Consider the following 19,099-nt stretch of genomic DNA (forward strand, 5'->3'; position numbering starts at 1 on the left):
TCTTCTGTCCAGCCTGGTAAATACCCTTTCTTAAAGGTTCTACGAACCTTGCTCAACATGACTTTATCCCCCGCTTTTAAGGTAGACTTTCTACTTTTACGGGATGCACCGAACAATTTTTTACTGGACAATTTCTTCCACACTTTTCCATCGTTATACATGGTGACATTCTTAGGTGATACACCTGTAGCATTGTGTACAGACGCGTTATAACCTTTGACTAAATCTGGTAAAAAGTCCAGATACTTGAGAGTAGCATTGGCTGTTAAAGCTCGGTACAATCTCTGTTTGAGGGTTTTGTTAAATCTTTCTACCACAGAAGCTTTTGTATCACTTTGAGTATTAAAACGATTGATCTTTTGCTGTTTGAGATATTCTTGAAGCAATTTGTTGTAAAATTCACTTCCTTTATCCGTTTGTAGACGTAACGGCTTTCTCCCTTCTTTCAAAATAGACTCAAAAGCGCGTTTTTGTTCTGCACCGGTTTTGTTCTTCATAGGAACCACCCAAGCGTATTTACTTAAAACATCTTCAACCGTTAAGAGATATTTTACTCCTTTGTTGTATCCACTGAGATTTTTCATATCTGCTAAATCGGCTGCCCATTGATGATTTATACTATTAGCTACAGTTGGATTCCTTGTATAACGTATTCGTACCGGTTTATGCAAAGAGTAAATTAAATTCTTCCGCATGATACTCTTGAGTTTTTTGACAGGTACACCTGTGGCTTTGTATAACCTTTCCAATCCACCATAACTACCTGGATTCGAAAAGTCATAATACGTCTTCAATACCATCCGTTCCAACTTATTTTCTTTATCCAACTTTCTTTTCTTTCTCTTGTTCATTCCCATGACTTTTTTTTTCCTCACAGTAAAATTTTAGTGCAACATCTCACCAACGCAATTAAAGCCGCCCTCGTTTACTCTTTGAATGATGGTACTTTATCAGGATGAGTATTAAATACCCAGTTTTTATGTTCTTCGAAATCTCTTCCTTTTAACTGTTCTCTCATTCCCTCCATGTGTACAATGAATACACCAAAATTCCATTCTCTCTCGGGGTTGGGGTCATTGATCAAATAATAATGGACATTACGGTTTTAAAAGCAACAAAAATTAAACTTTTCGAGTCGCCAACGTTACAATTTTGTAAAGCGATGCGAATTATAGTCATAAAGCGAAAAACCAAACTATCGGACTTCAAGCGAGAGTTAGAGACATTATGAAGCTTCAAAAGCACGAAAAAATACCATAAATGAGTAATGAGATGTCCAAAAAGTATTGTTTCATAGAAGATATTGCGTTAAAACTCTGAACTTTTCAGTAATTTTCAATATAACACTGTGCAATATTTCTAGGCGTGAAGTCAAGTGAACATCGAACTAAGCAAAAAAAGGAATTTTATTTCTATTAGGGTTTCACAGACGATAGAAATTCATTCGTTTTTTCGGTTCTAACAGAAAATAAAAAAAAATTGTTTTTTGGAATAAAAACTTTTCTTCCGAAACGTTCCTTGCTCAGTTTTGTCTTTTTTTTCCCTCATTTATATTTTTTCATCGTGTCACATGAAATCTCTTCACGTGCTGAAAAAAATTTGCATATTCACCTTGACATCTGATCCGCATGCTTTTTTGTACACGTGCACACGTGCGTGTACATGTGCAATTTTATCGGGTTTGCTGGAATACAATGATCAGAATTCATGGAAAAAGAGTTTTGACCGTTTTAGCTTTTGTGATGGCAATTTGTGTATCTTTCCAGCTAGGTCTTATATGGAGTACCCGTTACTCCTTTTCTGACGTTGTTCGTGAACAACCAGATGTCGAAAACCACGCGCAGCCCACACAATTACGAGAACCGAAAATGAATCACACGACAACCTCTACTTCACAAACTCATTACAAATCATTTCTTATAACCAGGAGATCTTGTATGCAACATTACGATCTTCTTATCATTATCTCTTCCGCTCCAGGTAATTTCGAAAGAAGGAATAACATTCGTAAAACATGGGCATTTGAAAGATCCGCAAAACCAAGATGGACGTCAGTTTTTCTGGTCGCCCAGACATGGAATGAAACAGTTTCGAACGTGTTGCTTGACGAAGATGAAGCTCTTAAGGACCTCGTGCAAGCTAGCTATTATGACCACTACTGGAATCAAACCCGAAAGATACAAATGGGCTTCGAATGGGCAGTAACGTATTGCAATTTCTCGTTTCTTTTGAAATTGGATGACGATGTGTTCGTGCACGTTCCAAGAGTTCTCTCCTTCTTAAGCGCACCCACCACGCCGAAAAATAAGTTTTACGCAGGCAATCACTACACAAATCCTGTTCCTTTGAGGAAAGGCAAATGGAAGGTAACTTATGAGGAATATAGCGGGACAAGATATCCAGACTTTTGCCCCGGTTTTGGATACATTTTATCTCACGATGCTGTACGTGCATTTGTTGACACTTTCTCTTCCTTGCCGTTCTTCAGACTGGACGATGTTTACGTTGGCATGCTGGCTAGTAAGAACGAAATAAATATTACAAACAATGTGGGTTTTGAACTATGGCATCCACCCCAATATGTATGTGTTCCAACAAAGAATACTTTAGTCAGGCATGATGTAGGGGAAGAGTGCCAAATGAAAATGTTTAACTTAGCCATTTTCCCTCAGTAGTTCGATGGCGTGGTTAGTACATACGTATATTTAGATAAATTCTTCAGTGAGTAATTTTTTCCTGTGAAATATCCGTTGTTCATTTGAGTGCAGCCATTTAAAGCTATATTTGTTTTGAATGTTCGTTGCTCGAAGAGTCAGAATCAGGGCATTGGATGCTACAACATTCACCGACAATCAGCCTGAGTGTCAGAGCAAGTTGTGTATCTGTCAAAATAAGCAGTAGATATCAAGAAACGGCTATCGCAGTTTATTATTTTCTGGGAAATTTTATTGAATTTTATTGCTTTCTCGTCCTGTAAAAATTGATTGCAACTTTAAATAGATTTATTTTTCCTTGAAAATACACAAAACGTGACTGTCCAGAAGCTTGTTGGATGATTTTGTAAAGTTTGAATCACTTTGTACTAATATGCTTTAATGCCAATACAAAGTGTCATGTCTGCGAATGAGTAGCTCTTTGAGGCTAAAAACTATCAAAATGTGATGTAAGATTTAGCTCTTACCGACCTGAGAGCAATCAAGACTTTATATTCTTTCATCCAGACACATACAGGGTGAGGAAGCAAGAGACACGGAACAATTTATTTCAGAAATGTAGTTGATAAAATGAACTCTTCCATCTGGTTTTCAAGCAATCTTAAAACATTGACTCATGCATGTAACCAACGTTTACTCAACGGAACTATTCCGTTTCAAGGAAAAATAGAAACTGTCACACTGCTACAGAGGTCAAATAATTTCTAGGCTTTCAATTTTACTTTTACCTATTGAAACAGAGTTCTCATCATTACGCTCAGAAATGCTGACTAAAAAATTGGTTTTGATGTAAAAAATATGTTGGTTAGAGCATTCATGTTGTTACACATTGTCAGTTTAAAATTCATAAACTCTTATTAATTCAACTCAATTCAGTTGAGTTGATACTGTCATATTTACAGCTTGATATCGACTGCTCGCAGATAGTAACAGCTGGTCGAGGCGAGCAGCAGTTTCACGCATATTAATAAAAACTTTACAATAACAAATTAAGGAAAATAAACAAATATTCACTTGATAGTTATGCTCAGTAATGCTGATTTAAAACCTGGATATGATATAAAAAGATGTTGGTTAGAGTATTTCTGTTGTTACTTGTTGTCTGCTTAGAATTTATAAACATATTTCCATTGTTTTATTCATTTTAGAAACCTGTCCAAAGTCACTGCTTATGTCATTAAAACGTTGAATGGACTCATGCCTGCACTTCAAAACAGAGAACGTCTTAGGGCCTAGGCCTTTCCCGATTATGCTACTAAACTGGCATTTTATGCTCTTAGAAATTCCGCTTTACGCCAAAAAAATTGCTCAAATTATGCTCGATTCTCAAAATAATACTACTTTGGTAGCAGAAAATGCTTTGTTTAATTTCAAGCAAAACGTAGAAACTCAGGCATCGTGTGTATCAGCAACTGAATAAGGTGAAAAGTGTTCAATTGTTTGTTATGAAACTTCTGATACAGTCAAAACTTGTCCAAAGATAAACAGTTAATTAATGTTCGAAGTTCTTAGCGCTTGTTGTACTGTGATATGACGCTGGCTTGGAGGTAGTCAACATGAGCACAATTCTGTTGCTCGTTGAGGGACGCCTTCAGTATTGAAAATACTCTTTCTGCCGTAGCAGACGATGGTTGGACAAGGAGAACTTGCTTCACTGCGGAAGCCCAACGAGGAAGTTGCTCCTCGTGCCCACACCATCATTCGACTTTCTTCTCTTCAGTTGGGATAACAACATCTTCAGCGGCAGCTAAATAGGCAGGAAGCTCGGCTTTGAGACCGTCGATGGTAGTATCACTATCCAGGGAAGGAAATGCTCTCAGAGACTCTACTAATGCATTTGAGGGCTTAAGCCACTGGATCCTAACGGGGCAGAATAGTCTGACAGCCTTGAGTACTATCACTACATCCCAAAGATCGACATTGAACTTTCTCAGAAACCACGTAATTGCCGGCTCAACACAAGCCTTCGCACTCCGTTCAAGTGCTGTTACGTTCTTCTTCTGCAATTGCAGTTGCAATTGCACGGACGTTAGGGAAACAAGGAGCTTGACAAAAAACGGCGCTTAGTTTTTCATAACAAGCAAAAATTTCCCCTTACATTAAAACATTCATGAAATTAAAACAGCAAGCGTCAGGATGGCCCACAGAATGCGACACAGAAGAAAAGAAAAGGAACTATCTCCATGAATATCAAACACAACAAGACATCCAACTAGATCCCAACCAAATTGAAAAGAATTTGGCTTACGTTCCCTGGCCAAACTCATGCTTAACTCTTTCTGGGGCAAATTTGGCCAACGCCCCAATCAGACACAAGTATCCAGCTGTACAAAACCAAGTGAATTTTTTCAGATCATCACAGATGATAGACAAGTGATTCACAGAATCGAGATAGTCAATGAACATATGGTCGAAGTATTTCACAATTTCCAAGAAAAAACCATTCCCGTTCAAACAAATGTAAATATTTTCATAGCATTGCTTCACCACCTCATACACTCGGCTCAAGCTCTATGATGCTCTTGACACATTACAAGAAAGAGTATTATACTTTGACACTGATTCAGTTATTTACACAAAGAAACCCACTCAAGCAACCATTCCCACCGGGAATTATCTCGGACAGTTTACCAATGAACTCGACGAGGGAGACCATATTGTGGAGTTCGTGGCAGCAGGACCTAAAAACTATGCTTATAACACAAAACAAGGAAAGCAAACATGCAAAGTGAGAGGATTCACACTCAACGCACGCGGGAAAAGAATCTTACATTTTAATAGCATGAAAGAGTTAGTTCTTAATGAAATACTTGAACCAGAAGATGAACCACGCACCCTTTCCCTCCATACCCCCCATAAAATCACAAGATGCACAGCCACGAAAAATCTTCATTCAGTTGCACAAGACAAGGAATATGAACTGGTGTTTGATAAACGTGTCATTGATCATGACACATATCAATCATTTCCCTATGGATATATATATGTTATTTGCCGGCTGGGAGGTCCGTATGGTGAAAAACTGTGACCGAGGTCTTGAAAATACTGCCCGAGGCCGTAGGCCGAGGGCAGCATTTTCAAGACCGAGGTCACAGTTTTTCACGATACGGACCGACCCTTAGCCGGTAAATAACATATTTATTGTTTTTAAACTTGACGAAATTCTTTCCGAAAGAACCCGAATGATTTATGCCCGTAAATACGGCAAGATCTTCCATAAACTGAACAATTTTTGAGTGAGTAAATGGTAGTTAAAATAGAGGTGGTTTTTTCTGTTTTTTTTTTACAATGAAATAAATAATACATGAAATAAAATCAGGGAAAAACACTCTTCCAAACAACGGCGATCACGGTCATCGACTTCATTCACTAAAAAAAAAGAAATTTGCACATTAAAAAAATGTTTTTATTCACTAAAAAAACAAAATATTCCCACATTAAAAAAAAAATTTTTCCGGTTATGCCATCTTATCATAAAAAATAAATAAATAAAATTTTACCTTCTTATTTCGCTTCACTCCTAAACACCATTACACGGCGTTCGCTCAGCTTCAGGAATGATCACGTTCACAAATCTTTCGTCACTGACATCCTCCAATTCACTCGCTAAAAAACAAAAAAATTTTACGTTTCATTTTGTCATCTTATCACAAACACACGTTTAAAAAAATATATAATCTCAACTTTCCCGTTCACAACACCCTCGCAGCAATTCCACCATCGGAAATCCTGACGAATCCTCTTCTGTCTCCTCCGAAAAACATCATGTTTATTGTTTCCCTTCAGTTCCTTTAATTATTAAAATTAAAGGATATAAAACGAAAACAACAAAACACGTTAACAAAATGTATTTTTTCATCGTGGCAAATGGCCGACGCTTGCAAACCGCTTTTCCCATTAAATTAGTTACCAATAGCGCGCGGTTATTGTGACGTCATCAGAATGGAATGTGAAAATCCTGCCTTCTGATTGGTCTATTTGTACCACGTGATCAAAATACTCGATTCTGATTGGTTACACGCTATACCGCCAACCATTACTACTAAATTGCACTCGAAATCATGTTGTTACCTATACTAAAAATGTACATGAAACATTTACGGGCTTCCGATTGGCTGAAAACGAGTGCATTTGTCATGTAACACGGGTGCAAAGGTGGAACATGAGTGCAAATTACAAACAGAGCGCACGCTGTCAAAATCTCGTTTGCCTTGTCTTTGAGAGATGCCTTTTTCCATTTATATTACTTTGTAACAACATGATTTCTCGTGCAATTTCTTGTAATGGAAGCAAACTCTTCGAGTTTGGTCACAGCGCCAAAAGCTGACACATTTGACAATGAGGTTTTACGAGAAAAAATGCCACTCTGTAAAGTAGAAATATGAACAATTTGGCGAAATACCAATTTTGGTGGCATTTTTAGTTTGCTTCTCGGGCTTGGAACTTTAGCAATCAGACCTCAAGGTTGTTGTTGAAATTATCTAAAAACGTTCGAATTTAGAAAACGTATATTATCAGATTATAAGACTTGTAATGGATGTAGAAATGAGTTTTGACCTAGAGAGAGACAAATGTTTAAAAATACTTCTAATGTTTTTTTCAGCCTCAAGAGCTTAGGGGAAAAAAAATAAAAAATAAAAAGATTGAGAAATTAAACAGACTACCCGACCTTTACACGTATGAACATTTAAAAAAAATTAACTCTAGAGAAAATTTGAAAAGCACCAACTCTGGGACCATTCTATTTTAATTTGGTTTCTCCTCTAAAGTTAAAATATTTATCAATTCGGTTCCCAGTTTTTCCTTCTTTACTTATTTGTGTACAGAAATTTTAGAATTCCAGCTATTGATGAAATGTTTTTTGAGAATTTTCAAGCATCTAGTCCTTGAAGTTAATCTTGGAATCGATTAATTAACAGAAACCGTGTTTTAAACTTCTAGTGAAATCCATCTCAATTGGATAGCCTCACAGAAGATTGTAAATAATCTCTTGATAGGTATCCAAAACATTAACAATTCTAAGAAATCAAACTTGTTTTCTTGTTTGTGATTTTCTTTCGGTTCCGACTGTGGTTAGTTTTAAATTGCACACATCCACTTAATCAAGGTTCGAGCGTTCAATGAAGACCAAACTTAAAAGCGCTGTTAACCAATAGGTAAAAAGGTAATAGGTAAGTAACCGGGTAAGAAAGAATCTTGCTTTTCTTCTCTTTCCTAATTTTCTTTTTTAACTTCCAGATTTTTTCGTGTATGCTTGACTCCCTCAGGCTTCTAAAGGAAAATAAATTGTGGATATGCGCATGCCTATCGTTCGGTGACTACTCTTTATTTGTGAATGCAAATCATTATTATCCTGATCAAAAGCTCAAATATAGTAAGCACATTTTCTATAGACATAAATACAGATACTTCTCAACACTTATTCTTTGTCGGATCTTAGCTCCCACACTTTTCATTTGTTTCCTTGAAAATAAAGCCACTAAAATCGTCTGGAAAATAATATGGCTCTGCACTGCATGTACCCGTATTTCCTCGAATAACCCCTCTCACTCTGATAAACACCCTCACCCCCCCCCCCCCCCTCGAATAAGCGCCCTCCTCGTTAGACGGTAGGGATGCAAGGAAAACCTGTTGCTATTGACACTTAATTTGTAACGTTTTAAACTTCAACTACGGCTCAATCAGAACAGGTTGATAGTTTGTTAAGAAGTAATGGGCTCCTGGAGGAACACCCTCGATTAAGCGCTTTCCTTCCGATGAGAAAGCGCCCAGAACGATGAATCGTAGCATGCTTATTGCAATTTTAGATATACATAAAATTGGGGTTTACCGAGCAAATAAAGGCAAAAGTGAGGCCGTAGTGTTACTATGGTAACCATTTATGTCATGAAAATTACCTTAAAATGTTAAGAATAATTTATAATATTTTGACACCATTTTCAAAGGAACGTGATAAAAATGTGTCTATATCAATATATCACAGTTTTTAAAGATTGTCGAAACTATCCTCAGCTACCTTTATACTAAAACACTAAGCACGATGGACTGTGTATATTGTTGAAATAAGTTTTAAAATGAAAATCGGAGCTGAATTAGTAAATTAAGCGATCAATACAACAACAATGAACGCAAAAAAATCTCGCTGCTGCCTCAGGAGTCACTTGGTTCAATAAAAACTGTCACGGCGGTTACGAATGGGAAGGAGTTTTTCTTACAGTGTACGTGCTATACTGTCTAATAAGTGCCCCCTTCGACTTGTCACTCTGTAATTGGTAAGATTTCCGCACAGCCCCATACTACATTATGTAGTTAGTTCTTGGATAGAGAAAACAACGACAAAAATAATACATTACCATTGGGAAAACAAATTTTTTTTACAATAGTATGAAACTGTGCAGAAATTTTACCCTGTAATTTAATGTTCAATGATGATAACATCAAGAAAACTGTATTTTAATCCGATATGTATTAATACACAAGTTATTTACCTTGGGAAAAGTCGGGACAGAGTGTCATCCATCAATTTGCGCCGTCGAAATTTTCAACACTCTTATCTGCAGAATTAAAGAAACAGTCTCCGCTCTCGGCAGAACTGGCGATATCCAAGTTAATAAGGTCGAAATGACCTCTTTCTTGGCCGCAAACTGGTTGAAAAAGACGCTGAATTTCTTTTTTTTAGTTCGTAAGCTCTTTCCACGTGCAAGACTGATAGCTAATTATGAATTTTAATTTTTTTAAATGATTTGCAATTCAAATGAGTTTTCCGACTTTGAACGATGGGCTGAATACTAACGATGAGCTTTTCGATTAGTTTTGTTCGATCGTAAGCAATAATTGGCTATTTTTAAAACTTAGTAGACTCTAATAAAGAGGTAATAATATCTTTGCAGCCGTAGCAATACCACAACTATTGCTTATAGATAACTCTTCAATTATTGAAGTCGTTGTCCAGACTCAAAGTAGACTCGGAAACAGCTCACTACCATTAGCCTTGCGAAGAGCCACTGCTAAATTCCAAGTTATCTCATTTATTTCTATTTCATTTTATGAAGTATCAGCTCGCTCGATCTTCTTGGAATCGCGATAATTTTTTTTTTCGATTCCCTTGCAATTTCGCGATAGAGGTCTCTCCTTTATTTCCAATTTCCGATAAAGGGTGAAAAGAAAAGAGAAAAGAAAGGGAAAGGAGAAAGAAACGTGCAGTCGAGCATCAACCAACAACCTCACACTCATCCTCACGAGGGTCATTTCTTTTGGGGTACCAGCGGACGACCTGTACGCATTTCAACTTCTCAAGAGAATATCAACTGTAGACTTACCCTCTTGACCTCTCTAGAACAAAAATTGGCTCCAAGAGACTAATCGCTATTTATCTCCTGTGGGGGGAGGGAGAGGAGGTTGAACGACAAAGATGGCTACAATGGTCATAAGCAATGCTGCAATCATGAAGATTGCCGCGCAAAAGGCTGCAAAACCTTCGTTCATAGATCAAGCTTTCAAAGGGATTGTTGAGGGTCAAAAGTCCTCAATGCACGACCTATATTTAGGAACTGACGGATACTATGTCAACCAAAATATTGCGCACAGCCCTCTGCCAACGTTAAGATTCTATAGAACCATATTTTGTATAGTATCGTCAGGTTGAACTACACGTGGATCAAGCGATCTGTTACAGAACCGGACACATCAATTGACAAGGAATATAATGTGTTTTTACTCTTTTCATTTTATTATGCAAGGCATCAAATTACATCAATACGAAATTCAGGGAATCCAGCTCTTGTTTTCCAGCATTTATCGTTTCAAAGTTACATGTAATTCATCAACAAGAGCATAATACAGTGGACTGGCGGACTGTTGAAAAAACGCAACAAAATTGAGGAGGAAAATGATATTTTTTACTATTTATTGTTAAAATATACAACGCAAGCTCATAGTTATAAGAACCAGATGTTTCTAAGACTAAAATACAAGCCAGCTTAAATGATTAATTTAAGAAAAACATTTTCTCCAGTAAAGTATGGCCTCAAAATAATCAACATATGGTCTTAAATATTAGAGACAAATGTAATATCAACATTACTTCTCTTAAACAGGTGACTTAACTATGAAAAAATTAGCCACCGCTTAAGAACGACAAATGTGTTGGTTTTGGTGCGAAGCTGACGTTGACTGCCGACGAGGAAGATGACAAATCAATTTTACAATCATCGTGATGATGCAGAAGAACCAGCGAGAACCCAAAACACGGTTTCCATTGAATTTCTTTTTAATGGCTGTCCTTAACTACTCTGTTGTTCTTGCGTCGGAACTATTCTATTGTTTATTAACGACGCCTTCTGCAGATCGAGAAGCCTTTTAAATTCTCGTTTTATATCTCTTTTGAAGAAAGCATAAGCTATAGGGTTTATTCCAGAGTTAATAACTCGTAGAGGTATTTTGAAATAAGAATCGTCACATGATTGATTGTCAGTTAAAAGTAACAAACTACAACGCATCATTATTCCATAACACGATAAAAACACACACGTTATCAAAGCCACCCATTTTACTGCTGACGTGTTCTGAGTTTTAGCTCTTGCGACCAGTTGATTAAACCGCAATTGCTTAGCTAAAGTGCGATCTCTAGAGTTCAGATTGTAAACAACAAGAAACATGGATGCAAGAAGAAAGATAAGAACTACGCACAAGATTACCTCAAAAAGCAAACCCAAGTAGCTGCTGAAAGTCCGGGCAAGATCGATTGCACTAAGTTTAATCAACGACACTAAAGTAAGAGTGAAAAGAAAAGGAATTCCCCAAGATGTTACAACCATTTGAATGACTCGACGGCGCTTCATAAAAGTCAATTATTTCAAAGGTTTCACAACAGCAATATAACGTTCCAGTACTAAACTAAACAAGTTTATTCCTGAGGTGTAAATAATGATCATCTCTACAAATGTCACAATTAATCTCTCTTTTGAGCGTAGAGTGCATTCGGTTGCAAGGCTGCAGAAAAAGCGTAAAGGAACAGCAAGCATCCCAACACCAAAATCAGCCACTGCTAAAGACACGATGAATGTGTTGGTTTTGGTGCGAAGGTGACGTTTCCTGCAGACGAGGAGGATGACAAATCCATTTACAACCATCGTGAGAATGCTGAGGAATCAGCCGAGAACCCAAAACCACGTTTCCATAGAATTTCTTCTGAATGGCTGTCTAGGACTTTTCAATTGTTTTCTTCGGTCAAGCCAAGAGTGTTTTGAAAGGTTTTAATGATGAAAAATTGCGTTTATATATATATTTTTAATTTATTCAACCATCTGACCCCATCCAACCTACGTAAAAGCTAATCGAGCTACTATCTATTGTTTACTTAAGTCATACTTAATTCATATCTAAGAATGTAAACATCCATCACTTTTAAGGTTTTTCGTCAGACGCTTTGAGTTGAACGCCCGTTAATTGGTTTTCAAGAAGGATGAACCAATCAGAAATTGATGACAAACACGGAACATTTTTGACTTCTTCTTCTGATATGTTTTAATTCAAAGGATAATTACGGCAGTCCTATTTTAAGAATATCAGTGCAGCATGATAGTTCAAATACGGGAATAAACGAAATTTAGCCAACACCAAATATTTTAAAATACTAATAATTTCAAAATTATCAATCGGTCAGCGCTAAGCGTAAATCGCCCCCCGTTACTCTAAAGTTAAAGACGTTTTAACAAATAAACGAATCCTCTAAGCTCTGTATTGTCGTAAACACTTCGGAAGTGACAAGAGCGCGAAAGTGATGGAGAGAAAAACACGAGACGTAGTGGAGTGTTTTCCTTACTTCTTAGCGGTTACTTTCCAAAATGTCATTTTCCATCTCCATGTGATTTGTGCAGTTATCCACAGCTTCTTCCACATCAGTTGCAACCAAATAACTCGTTTTCATACTCGTTTTAAAGGTCATCATGTGCAAGACTTGTGGATCAAGTGCGTCACTTTTCTTTGGAAAAATGTTTGCTAAACACACTAACAGAAATTAAAAGCATTTCACAAAGACTTACCGAGAAAACGTAACGTTGTAAAATTTCCTGAAAGCGTTTGCCTTTAACAGTCTCTCTTGACATACGACCGATGGATTACATGACTTGAATACTTGTCAAGTAATTCATTTTTAGTCGAAGGAAGGTCTTCCTTGACGAGAATCTCCAAGAAAAGTTTTCATGGAATAAAAAAGGTGTTGGAAATGTTATATCATTGTGACCTACGCTACCAAATGTAAAAAATTTCCAAATGAAAACGGGAAATTAAAAGTATTGATATCAATGAATTTAATATCGGCTTTGACTAACAAAGGTGCAATTCCCCGTTAAATTAATGCGTGACAGCTCATGGGGAAGTTGCACGTACACAAATCGACTGTCGTTGATGAGAAGTCAGGCAATTCAGCTCTTGTTTTTCAGGATTTATCGTTTCAAATTTGTTATTGATGTACTTTTTCGACAAGAACATAATGCTCTAAAATATCGAAATGAACATACAGCGGAATCACGGACTGTTGTAAAAACACAGCAAAATTGAGGAGGAAAATTATATTTTTTATTATGTATCATTAAACGCAAGCTCATAGTTATAAGAGTTAATAATTTTTCATGGAATAAAAAAGGTGTTGGAAATGTTATATCATTGTGACCTACGCTACCAAATGTAAAAAATTTCCAAATGAAAACGGGAAATTAAAAGTATGGATATCAATGAATTTAATATCGGCTTTGACTAACAAAGGTGCAATTCCCCGTTAAATTAATGCTTGACAGCTCATGGGGAAGTTGCACGTACACAAATCGACTGTCGTTGACGAGAAGTCAAGCAATTCAGCTCTTGTTTTTCAGGATTTATCGTTTCAAATTTATTATTGATGTACTTTTTCGACAAGAACATAATGCTCTAAAATATCGAAATGAACGGAATCACGGACTGTTGTAAAAACACAGCAAAATTGAGGAAGAAAATTATATTTTTTACTATGTATCATTAAACGCAAGCTCATAGTTATAAGAGTTAATAATTTGTAGAAGTATTTTGTAACGAAAATCGTTCCATAATTGATTATCAATTAAAGATAATAAACTCTTATATCGGTATTGACTATTTAAGGTGATGGTCAATTCCCCGCTAAATTAAACACAGCTCATGGGGAAGTTGCACGTATGCAAATCGACTGTCGTTGAGGAAAAGTCAGGCAAGTCAGCTCTTGTTTTCCAGCATTTATCAAAGTTATCATGTAATTCATCAACAAGAGCTTAATACTCCAAAACATTGAAGGGAACATACAGTGGACTGGCGGACTGTTGTAAAAACACAGCGAAATTGAGGGGGAAAATGATATTTTTTAATCTAGTTATAAGAACCAGATGTTTTTAGGACTAAAAGATATGACAGCCTAAATGATTAAATTAAGAAAAACATTTTCCCCAGTAAAGTGCGGCCTGTAAAATAATCAATATGTGGTCTTAAATATTAGAGACGTATGTAATATCAACACTACTTCCCTTCAACAAGTGACTTATCTTTGTTTCATCGGAAGCTTTTAAGCTGAACAGCAATAAAGATAAGAATTAATATGTCACGAATAGATTCTGAACCGGGAAGTCCGCGGAATCTGGGAAAGTTTTGAGCATATGCATCAGCTAATGTTTTTTTTGCGTCGGAACTATTCAGTCGTTAATTAACGGCGCTTTTTTAAAAGAAGCCTTTTGCATTCTTGCCATATATCTCTTTTGAAGAAAGCGTAAACTTTACGGTTTATTCCGTGTTTATTTAGTGACAATTAACCTCTATTTGGCCAAGAACAACACATGTTTCAAATGACAATAATTTCAAGCGGAAATCGGTTGAATTAATATCAAATGAGTGACGTTAACAAATACAAGCAGCAGCTGGAGCACAGAAGAAATGTAGGGGGAAACAGTCGAGTGCTTTCTTTGCTTTTTGGCGCTTGGCGTGCTTACAAACCTCTCATTTGCCTTTCCTGTTACTATTTGCGGGTCGGTGTGTATTCGTCGGTAACTTAATCCGAAATTTCACTCTCTATCTGCCTGTAATAATATACATGAAAAAACTATGTGCGTCAACCTGATTGGCTGAAAACGAATCCATTTTTGAAAATTTCTTCCCCCTCTTCTACTTAAAATAAGCAGATCACCATTATTCAGAGAGCATTGCACGCCAAATGCACCCTTTTTGTGTAGCAGTACGAACCCATCGCTGATTCGCAGATGACCAAAAGATGGAAAAAAAACCATCTATTCCATCAGAGTGCTTTTCTCGTACGTGTTATGAAACCAACACAGAAACGATCACAACGTCCAATCTGAGACAAAGAAGCTATCACAAGGAGCCAATTAAAATTAAGATAAAAAACAAGGAAATTAATTGAAGTGCGGAAAAAGGTGAATGATTAGGGCGCAAAACATAAAGATAAAAAAGAAGATTTTTTTTTAGCTCCGCAACTGAATATATTCAACAGACCCCTGTTACATCTATCACATTCTTCAGTCCCGAAGTACTGTGAACGAAGAATTAGTTGAGAAAAATATCGTTTCCCAAAACATCTCAGCTGTGAAGAGAAAGGTAGAATGTTTTGTTGAATACTTTACGAGTATTACACATGATGTTACGGGATGAGCCACGTGCCCTGTGCCAGTATCTTGCTGCCATGGGGACGCCAACAGATACGCACGCAGTTTGAGTATAAGCGTGCCGAGGTCACTTATAATGGATTACAGGCGTTGCCTTTCGACTGAGCAGAGAACGGAAAATGGCTTTTCGGAGGTATACTACGTGTGTTGGTTGTGTAAGTCGTCAAGGCCTTTTACCTGGATAAAGAAAATCAAGTATTGCTGTGAATAGCGGTTGACGTTCCAAACTATGCAATCTCTTTCCTGAAAAAAAAGAAAATGAATCGCCGTGAAAAGGCAACCGTTTTACCAATCATAATGCCTCTATAATTCAACTTACTTTCTAAAGTGAATGCAGCTAAATCATACCCAGGTTACCTACATTCAAAAGTCCTTCTTGAAACTCTGACCAGGTAACGTTAAGAATTTGGTTTTACAGGCCTAGGTATCCTTTAAAATTAAGTTTGCATTTCGTGTCTAAAAAATGGAAACAAAAAAGACGTGACCACGACATCGTAAAAAAGTGCGAGACACTTCAATCTACAAAATCAGCCGACCTCTGGATATCTAACACTAAAATGGAGAAAGTTATGCGAGCACACCATCATTATTATCGCTTCGGCGCGGGCTTTTCTTCGCCCGCCGGGAAGTAAAAGGCCTTAAGCAACGCGAGCCAGCCAAAGGTCTGAAAGGGGCCTGGCACTTGTGACCTCATTATTAGAACCACGCCCAAGGCAAACTTCTCCCCGACTCTTCTCAAATCTTACGGCGGGCTAAGAAACGCGCGTCCTGCGAGGCTAATAAAGAGAACCTAACGGCAAGTTTCCTTCCGTGCTGTACTGTCTAATAAGTTCCCCCTTCTACATGTCACTCTGTAATTTAATTTTCAACGGTAACAACAAGAAGAAGAACACTGTACTTGAATCCAATGTGTATTAATACATAAGCTATTTACCTTGGGAAAAGTCGGAACAGAGTTTCATCCATCAATTCGCGCCGTCGAAATTTTCAACACTCTGATCTGCAGATTTAAAGGAACAATCGCCGCTTTTCGCAGAACTGACGATATCCAAGTTAATAAGTTAATAAATGACCTCTTTCTTGGCCACAAACTGGCTGAAAAAGACGCTGAATTTCTTTTTTAGTTTGTAAGCTCTTTCCACGTGCAAGACTGATAGTAAATTCATGAATTTTAATTTTTTAAATGATTTGTAACTCAAATGAGTTTTCCGACTTTGAACAACGGGCTGAATACCAAGGACAAGTTTTTCGGTTAGTTTTTTGCGATCGTAAGTGATAGTTGGCTATTTGTAAGACTTAGTGGACTCTAATAAAGAGGTAAAAATATCGCGGCGACCCTAGCAATACCACAACTATTGCATGTAGATAACTCGCCAGTTATTAAAATCGTTGTCCTGATTCAAATTAGACAGCGCACGAACACTAGCCTTTCGAAGAGCTACTGCTAAATTCCAAATTATCTAATTTATTTCCATTTCATTTTATTAACTATCAGCTCGCTCGATCTTCCTGGAATCGCCATCATTTTTTTTTTCGATTCCCTTGCAATTTTGCGATAGAGGTCTCTCCTTTATTTCAAACTACACCTGCCTCGACTAAGAAAATTACGGTCGAAGTAATAGGTGTATTTTTTCCAATTTCCAATAAAAGGTGAAAGCCAAAGATAAAAGAATAGGATATCCTCACGAGGATAATTCCTTTCAACCTCTCAAGAGAACATCAACTGTTGACTTACTCTCTTGACTTCTCTGTAACAAAACTTGGCTCCATGGGACTGGTCTCATTTATCCCCTGTAGGGGGAGAGAGAGAAGATTGGACGATACAGATGCTTCACTGGTCATAAGCGATGCTACAAACTTGAAGATTGCTGCGAAAGGCTTCCTTGCAAAATATTCGTTCATAGATCAATAGTAAAACTAGGCAAGAAATTGCTTTAGGTCAAGGTTTCAAATGGATTGTTGAAGGTCGAAAGTCCTCGAAGCACGACCTCTATCTAGGAATGGACGGATACTATGCCAACGAAATGTTGCACACAGCTCTTTGTCAACGTTAAGATTCTAACCATATTTTGTATGGTGTCGTCCGATTGAACTACGCGTGGATCAAGCCATCTGTTACGAAACCGGACACATCAATTGACAAGGAATATGATATGTTTTCACTCTTTTTATTTTATTATGCAAGGCAAGCTCATATTTTTTAAGAACCAGATGTTTCTTATATCAAAATACAAGTCAGCTTCAATGGTTTAAGAAAAAAAATTACCCCAAAGTAAATGTTGCTGCAAATTAAAGTCAAATATTTCAAAGGTTTCAAAGCGTGGAGTGCATTCGGTTGTAAGGTTGCAGAAAAAGCGAGGAGGAACAGCGAACATCCCAACACCAGCATCAGCCACCGCTTAAGAAACGACAAATGTGTTGGTTTTGGTGCGAAGCTGACGTTGACTGCAGACCAGCCGAGAACCCCAAACCACGTTTCCATTGAATTTCTTTTTAATGGTTGTTCTTAACTACTCTGTTTTTCTTGCATCGGATCTGTTCTGTAGTTTATTAACGACGCCTTTTTGAAGAGAAGTCTTTTGCATTCTTGTTGTATATCTCTTTTGAAGAAAGCATAAGCTATAGGGTTTATTCCAGAGTTAATAACTTGTAGAGGTATTTTGTAATGAAAATCGTTACATGATTGACCAGTTAAAAATAATAAACTACAACGCATCATTATTCCGTAACACGATAGAAACACACACGTTACCAATGCCACCCATTTTACCGCTGACGCCTTGTTCTGAGTTTTAGCTCTAGCCACCATTTGATTAAACCGTAATTGCTTAGCTAAAATGCGATCTCTTGAGTATACAACATGAAACATGGATGCAAGAAAAAAAATTAGAATTACGCACAAGATTATCTCGAAAAGCAAACCCAAGTAGCCGAGCATAGTCCTGGCAAGATCGATTCCACTAGGTCTAATCGACACTAAAGTAAGAAAGAAAAGAAAAGGAATTCCCCAAGATGTTAGAACCATTTGAATGACTCGGCGATGCCTCATAAAAGTCAAGTATTTCAAAGGGTTCACAACAGCAACATAACGTTCTAGTACCAAACTAAACAAATTTGTTCCAGAGATGTAAAGAATGAATACCCTTACATATATCACAATTAATCCCTCTTTTGAGCGTGGAATGCATTCGGTTGCAAGGCTGCAGAAAAAAAGTGAAGGAACAGCAATCATTCCAACACCAAGATCAGCCACTGCTAAAGACACGACAAATGCGTTGGTTTTGGTGCGAAGGTGACGTTTAATGCAGACGAGGAAGATGACAAATCCATTTACAGCCATCGTGAGAATGCTGAGGAACCAGCCGAGAACCCAAAACCACGTTTCCATTGAATTTCTTCTAAATGGCTGTCTAGGACTTTTCAATTGTTTTCTTCGGTCAAGCCAAGAGTGTTTTGAAAGGTTTTAACGGTACGAAATTTAATCGTGTTTATGTAGAGTTTTTATTCAGCCATCTGGCCCCAACCAACCAACCAATAGTAAATAAGGGAATTATATGCTGTTTAATTAAGTCATATTCAAGGCTGCAAACATCCATCACTTAACAACGTTCTTGTCGGACGCTTCGTGTACGCAGTTTGACGTCTGTTTATAGGTTTTCAAGAAGAATAAACCAATTGCAATCAGAAATTGATAACAAACGCGGG

At 37.3% G+C, this 19,099-nt stretch overlaps 1 protein-coding gene and 1 pseudogene across 1 annotated transcript; both read left to right on the top strand.

The window, feature by feature from the left end:
* The first annotated feature begins 1,694 nt into the window (after nucleotides 1-1,694).
* On the top strand, nucleotides 1,695-2,675 carry LOC136277048 (beta-1,3-galactosyltransferase 5-like). Its single transcript, XM_066158671.1, has one exon. It carries the CDS (start codon nucleotides 1,695-1,697, stop codon nucleotides 2,673-2,675), a length of 981 nt encoding a protein of 326 aa, XP_066014768.1.
* Nucleotides 2,676-5,120: 2,445 nt separating this feature from the next.
* On the top strand, nucleotides 5,121-5,742 carry LOC131771506 (uncharacterized; annotated as a pseudogene).
* The last annotated feature ends 13,357 nt before the right edge of the window (nucleotides 5,743-19,099 follow it).

The sequence above is a fragment of the Pocillopora verrucosa genome, chromosome 11 (assembly GCF_036669915.1).
Source record: "Pocillopora verrucosa isolate sample1 chromosome 11, ASM3666991v2, whole genome shotgun sequence".
In the NCBI taxonomy this organism is placed as follows: Eukaryota; Metazoa; Cnidaria; class Anthozoa; order Scleractinia; family Pocilloporidae; genus Pocillopora; species Pocillopora verrucosa.